At 37.9% G+C, this 6,926-nt stretch overlaps 1 protein-coding gene across 3 annotated transcripts in view; it reads right to left on the bottom strand.

The window, feature by feature from the left end:
* The window catches only part of RRN3 (RRN3 RNA polymerase I transcription factor homolog (S. cerevisiae)), a 17,790-nt gene extending 11,033 nt beyond the window's left edge, over positions 1-6,757 (bottom strand). For all 3 annotated transcript variants that reach the window (XM_010578494.1, XM_010578493.1, XM_010578495.1), the window contains exons 1-9: positions 6,651-6,757; positions 6,102-6,158; positions 4,938-5,027; positions 4,721-4,850; positions 4,170-4,229; positions 3,090-3,153; positions 2,545-2,614; positions 785-883; positions 63-158 (exon numbers count right to left, since the gene is read on the bottom strand). In XM_010578494.1, coding sequence (XP_010576796.1) covers positions 63-158; positions 785-883; positions 2,545-2,614; positions 3,090-3,153; positions 4,170-4,229; positions 4,721-4,850; positions 4,938-5,027; positions 6,102-6,158; positions 6,651-6,743 — 759 coding nt within the window. In that variant the 5' untranslated portion in view covers positions 6,744-6,757. The remainder of the gene's footprint in view (positions 1-62; positions 159-784; positions 884-2,544; positions 2,615-3,089; positions 3,154-4,169; positions 4,230-4,720; positions 4,851-4,937; positions 5,028-6,101; positions 6,159-6,650) is intronic.
* Positions 6,758-6,926: the final 169 nt, after the last annotated feature.

Here is a 6,926-nt window from a genome sequence, read left to right as displayed (position 1 = left end):
CTAAAAAAAAAAAATGTTTCCCCCCCCCCCCCCCCCCCCCTTAGTAGAACAAGTTAGCCAACCATGTCAAAAAGTCCCTCCTCTGTAGATTTTTCCTCACTATCAGAGTTATTAGCAGTTTCTTCAGCGTCTTCAATATCTTGCTGTGGAGTACTAACCTACAGTTGCAAACAAGAAATCAAACTTTATAAGACTATGATAATAAGATGAAAACTTTTTTATTATTTATGTAAGAAATTGCAACACAAGTAATTTCTAGACTAGTTTCGTCCTTGACTAAACAAACATTTTAAAAGAGAATTATATGTATGTAATATACAAACACACACTCCACACATGCCTGAAACTCTACCTCCAGAATATAAGCTTTCCCCAGACTGCTACATGCTGAGGTTCTCCAAAATAAAAAGCCTTAATCATTTACAATGCTACTCCTCCTCTCTTTTTTAAGACAGTAACTCCTTTTCTTTCAAAATGATGACAAAACAGATCAACCACACACAGAGAAGCATATTCTCTGCACATTAGCACTGATCACCATGAAACATTTTGATTCTGGCATGGAGATTCCATCCAGGGTTTAACAGTACACGATACAGGTACCCTCAGGTGTGGAAACATCTTAAGACTAGGAATAGAGTACAGATTTGGTTGCTTTTACACTTATGATCATGAGTACTACTGCAACATATTTTTTGTTGAGCTTAACACTGAAGCATATTTAATTTCCTACTCTATATTTTAACACCAAGCTTCCTTAAAAGATGATACAGAACAAACTTACATCCAACTTTAACAGCTTTTCAATAATAAGCTCCAGAATTTGAAGCCTCAGAGTTGGAAGGTACACCGTAACTCGTAGCAGGTTATGAACATAACATTCCTATAACACAAAATTAATTGATATCTATAATAATGTTAACAGAAAGTCTAATTTCTGTCAAGGATTTTTAGACAAGTTTCTTAATTTTTTATCTAAAGAGCCAGAAATATGTTTAAACAGGCTGTATTCAATCTAGAATAAGTTAATGTATAAGCCAAACATCAACTTTCAATCGTTAAGCTGTGTTACCATTAACTTCTTAATCCACTATTTCCATACAAATTTTTCCAACTATCTCTAGACAGAATGAGTATAAATATTCTGTAAGAAAAGTTATTTGCTTCCATAGGTGTTTATGTCTAAACTTTCTCTAGGAAAATTAAAACAACAAGCATATTCCTCACTACATCTAGAACCAGCTCTAACAGAACTGTTTCAAGTGAGACTGAATACAACTTTATTTCAGGTTATTATAATATATGAAGAACAATTTTAAATTCCACAGGTAAGTCTCCTCAGAGTTGTTCTGACTGCAGTTCAAACAGGTTAACAGACAAGTTCTGTGCATGTGCCCACCCGTGTGTACACACACACACATATGTGCAAAAGACAATGTTGCAACTTTCATATAGCAAAACTGTTAAGTCAATACATAAAATTAGATAAAGTGCCACATTTAACTACACCATAGTCTCTTTGTGAATATGCATTATAACACAACCTTTAATTACATGAGCACATACGATTTTTCCACAGGCTATCTGGCTCGCTCAGTACATGAAATAGATAGAGCTAGCTTAATGAGAATGTATAAATTGGAAAAATTTAACAACAATGCATGGACCGTATTTTTATTACGCTTCATTCGAACCTTGCCCTGAAAACAAAGTTACGAATTTCTTCACGACTCACTCCTCACTGATCCGCTAAATACATAAATAAATACTCTAACCCCATGTAAGAGCTATTATCCCCCTCATTTTACAGATAGGGAACTAATGCCCAAAGTTATTTGGATTAAAACAAAATAATCAAAAAACTAGCAAGGTATACAAAGAACTTCAGGGGCTTTTCAGTATTCGATGAGTTCGAAACACAGCTCCAACTGAAGTTGGCTGGTGGAGCAGGGCTCTGCCTTTCTGTAAAACAAAGTGCCACCATATCAAGTTGGAACAAGTAAATATAAAGATCACACAAAAGCTGTATCCTGTCAAAAGTTTCCAGCTTGTCTTCCACCACACACGAGCACTATACCAGAGATGTAATAAAACAACTTAATACCCTACACTACTGGCAACATGGATTTCTATAATGTCCATTGCCTTCTGTCTGCTTATCAAATCCCCTGTTCTTCTGATAAACACTTTCCAGTTTTGACAACAAATGAGACAGGTATCCTACCGTCTCCTTACTATACAACCCTGAGATTCATCGTCAAAGAGGTCCATCTTGTGCATTGATTAAGAAAGCAATCCTGTGGAAAAGATATGCAGTTATGTCATTAAAGACTAGCATAATGCTTATGCACAAGGAACTTAAGTATGCTTGGACAACCTTATACTAAACAGACACACCCATATATACATATTAAAAAATAAAAAATCTTAAACAATACACTCAAAAATCTGCATTCAATGCCACCAAATCAGCTGTCATATTATAGAGTATATTTATACATTAAAAACAAGTGAACAAATAAACAAAATATTCACAGGTCTTACCAGAGTTCTTTCTGATTTATTAATGAAAGGAAAGTTTTCCACAAGTATTGGCATGAGAAATTGTGGTGTCCTATAATTTAACAAAAAACCAAACAAAACCAAACCCAAAAGTTATAAGTTATTACCATGAAAGCAAATATTGAAGCTCTAGCACACTGAAGACAGACTGGAACAAGCTTATTTCACAGTAACTTTATTTTAAGGTAAGTAATTGTATAAAATATGTTTTTTGCAAGCATCATCGAACAAATAATAAGCAGCAAACTTTCACCGTGGACTTGTCAGAAGCCACTTCAAATACATTGCTATAAACATGACTTTCCCTATTTCCTGTTTCCATTAACAGGATTTTCAGCTGCTGATGTCTATGGAAATTTCATAATGATTGGATACAGCATTCCACCAGTTAGTGAATATTAGGAAAAATCATGCAATGAAACTAAGTATTATACTTCCAATTAAAGTGAAAAAAAAATAAAAATCAACAGTTCACAAGCTTTAAATCTGCAAGGAAAGAGCATACAAAACCACAGGATTATACTTACGAAGGAACATATCTTGCAACAGTTTGCAATGCTCTATGGCATGTATTAAAGTTTTCAGAAAGGTCTAGAGAAAGAAAAAAGTACTTTTATGCATTTGTTTACAGAAAACTAAATCAGGACCCAGCAAAACTAGTTCATATCAACTAAACATTTTAAAGGTTTCCAAGGAAATTACATTTGCCAATTTTTAATTATTTTGGGGGGGGGGGCGATGTTGTTTTTGTTTTGTTGGGGTTTTTTTTAAGTTGAACTACCAAAATGAGTGTGAAAAATAATTGCAAATAAAATTCACGGTATCACAATTAATATAACTCTGAACATGCTGCCAGCCCCAAGGCCAGATGTTGTGTGCTCTCAGACTGAATGCTAAACTTGGAAATCCAAAATTTATCCCACAATACAGAAATATTTAGAAGATATGTTAAATCCAGGTCTGTAACTAGATAAAAAGCTATTGAAAGATTATGCCTCATTTTCACAAGAGTCAAACAAACACCTAATTAGGCTTTTTTTATCCAAACAGTGTCACAAGTGAACAGCAGAAGAGTAGTGGGGTCATCACAAGCAGAACTGACATTTATTCCAGCATTCAAGATAAGAAAACATTAAATTCTTGACAGACATTTAGCTATCTGTTTGCCTTATCAATAAACACGCTAATTATGCATCATTTCTGTTATAAATTTGAGCTTACCACAGGCAGACAACAAAAAAAGACTCAAGAATCCCCCAAACTACCTAGTTTTACTGAAGTAAATAAAATAAAAACAAACAACTCCTAACTTTTCTTTGGCTTTGAAACAATCTAGGACTAGGAATGTTCTCCTGTGCATTCAGTCTTATTCTTACAGATACTGCACCAACAGGAATATTTTTAAAGTAACAAGGAGTGGGTCACCACACCATTGATTCAAGTACAAGAAAGTCTTTTGACTTGAGAATTTAAGGATGTCCTGTTTCTTAATGTTTTACATTAACTGAGCTAAATTAATTTTGTAAAAAAGGAGCAACATGCACTGTATACTTCTTTAGTAAAGGTATTACAGCAGCACATATAAGCCATGCTTCCTTTGTACTCACTTTCATCATCATCATCAGAATCTGAAATATCCACATCATCTTCTCTGATAGTTATTCGAGCTAGCAAAAAGTGAGATTATTATATCAAAATTGTACAAATCTTACAGGTAACAGTTTCAGTGCCAAATCAAACACACTAGACAACAGCCTTCATCAGGACTAAAGCATCAAAATTATCCACAAGACTTTCTAAAATAAGCAGAAGCTCATCAAAAAGACTGTTTCATTCACACAACCAGGGGTTCTTGAGAACATCTGATATGATCCTCACTGCAGCTTTTGTTTTTTTAGTAATAACAACATTATACAGTTCATCTCTTTCCAAGACATCTTTCTAAATGGGGTCTGGATTAGCCACCAGAATGTCTTCTAAAATCTAGGTACAGAAAACTATCTGTATCACAGTTCAGCTATTCAAGTTAAGAAGTAATCAACAGGAAAAAAAAACCAACCCAATAATTAATCGTGTCACGCATTGTATTTATACAGAATTTATCTAGGAGAGACATTCTGATAAGCAAACAAAAAAGATTATGAGAAAAGTGACTTACGGGGGACAAAATGCGATACAATCATCCGGAGGCACGGCCTAAGATGGACCGTTTGTGCTGACACCAGATTGCCAAGAAAACCCAGATATTCTTCCACCACCTCTCGGCTTCTTCTCAACCATGGCAGCTTCTGAAAGTGAGCAAAGACCAAGATGTCAAAGAAAGATGTTTTGAGTACTAAACTCTTAATCTTCCCAAGTAACAAACAGATATTTACCAGCAAAATGCTGACCAGTTGTTCAAGCTCTTTGGTCAAATAAGCAACAGAAGCTCGAAATTCATGCAGCCAATTAATGATCTGGGCATCCTTAAAGTAAGCAGAAAAAACAGGTAACACTGTTTATTGGAATAGTTATCTATTACTAGAAAATAACAAAATCCTTAAAAGTCAGATTAAGATTGTAAATAGAAATTATTTTCATATTAACATGCAAGGAATTTCTTTAAGTTTGTGTCCTCCTGAATGCAAGAATAAATGCATACCAACTCCTACACCAACAGCCTGTCTGGAAGGCTTAAGTTACAGACTGAGCAAGGCACACAAACCTCACTTAACACATAACATATTTAAAAGAAATGCCATTCAATCTTTATTTTCTTTTCTTTTTGCTCTAGTTTAAGCAGAAGGGACATTCAAGTCTTGAAATAAGAGAGATACTGAAACAGCAGCAAATCTACACAGAAAATTTTACGCTGATTTTGCCTGTACACTCCAAAAGGCCTGCTAAAACCAAACTATTTTGCAAAATGTCCTCTTTAAAGAGAAAAGGAACTCCATGCAGCATTATGCTTCCTGCAGCATCCTTCTCACAGTTTTGTGGTTTAATTAAAAGGAGAAAGGAAGAAAAAAAACAAGCCACAGACAACAAATGTAGTGGGTACTCACAGCTATACAGAAGAGCTATGAAACAATACTTCTGCATGTTAACTACTAAATGCATATGTATCTTACTACCTAATTAAACAAGTTTTTAGTGAGAACAGGAGAAGGTAAAAATTCATGCAGCTTAAAGGCTGTGGAAGTCAGAAACCATGGTCTGATCTTCAGAACTATCTGTAAAAACAAGCATCAGTGACCTAGAAAGATGGTATCTGGAACAAAGAAAGACCCTGTCACAAAGCAGAAAGTTTCTCACTCTAGAGCAATGAGTCAGTAAGCACGAGACACGGTTTATCAAGATCCTGCACATAAAAGATACACGTGTATGAACAGACAATTGCCTTCATTCATTCTGATAGTTTCCACAAAGCAAAAAGCTGTTAAATGTGGCTAAATGTTTAAAGGAAAGGATTTGGGTAAGCACCAGCATGACTTGTCTGATGATTACACTCATACAGCTGAACTTTAAATTATCAGACACCTTACTACCAAAACTCTTACCTTTATGTCTGGATCTGACAGCTGATGCTTTAACAACTCAAAATCCGTGGTCTCGCCCTAGCAGGGGAAAGAAAAATAAGTGAGTAACCCTCATATTTTTTCCAGCAAAAAATACGAATTTCATCAACGCATCTGAACAACCTAATATTGCCTAACAGTAACGTTAAGCACGCAAGTAAGCGAGAGAGCTCAAGGAAGGCTGAAGCAGCAGTAAGAGAGCACCGTCCCTGAAAGACAAGTGAAGCCGCTGGGTCATTCTCAGCTCCTCTCCCTGTAGACGCAGTTGCGATCGCCTCGCACCCTTTGGCGTAAGCCAGGCTGCACATCCATCCAGGACGTCACTCGGGCTGACTCACAGGGGAACTCTCTCCACTCGCACAGCAACACCGCCTGGCACGAGCCTACAGCACTCGGCCGCCTTCGCCTTCTTCTCCTAAGCCTTCAGCCACGGCCCCGTGCAAGCCGAAACGAGCCTTCGCACCCACTTACACCCCCGGAACTAGTGCACCGGCAACGCAGGCAGCCCCCCCCGAGGAGAGCCGCAGTCACCTTGTCGTACTTCAGCAAGATATCCGTCAGAGTCCCCCCGAACCGCACCGTCTTCCTGGGCGGGGAGCTGATGAACTCGTCCCCTCCCAGCATGGTCACGGCCCCGCACCTGAGGGAAGGCGAAGCCGCGTGAGCACCCGGCGGTCGCGTCGCGTCGCGTCGAGTCGGGTCGGGTCTCGCCCGGCCCGCCCTCCCTCAGGAGCCCGGCCCAGCCGGGGGGGCCCCACCGGCCGACGCGCCCCTCTCCTCAGTGGACGGGCAGCAGTCGCGTCCCCG

Source organism: Haliaeetus leucocephalus, unplaced genomic scaffold (genome assembly GCF_000737465.1).
Source record: "Haliaeetus leucocephalus isolate CR32 unplaced genomic scaffold, Haliaeetus_leucocephalus-4.0 Scaffold636, whole genome shotgun sequence".
Classification (NCBI taxonomy): Eukaryota; Metazoa; Chordata; class Aves; order Accipitriformes; family Accipitridae; genus Haliaeetus; species Haliaeetus leucocephalus.
Note: the sequence above shows the minus strand (reverse complement) of the source record. Positions and strands in the feature narration are given on the sequence as shown.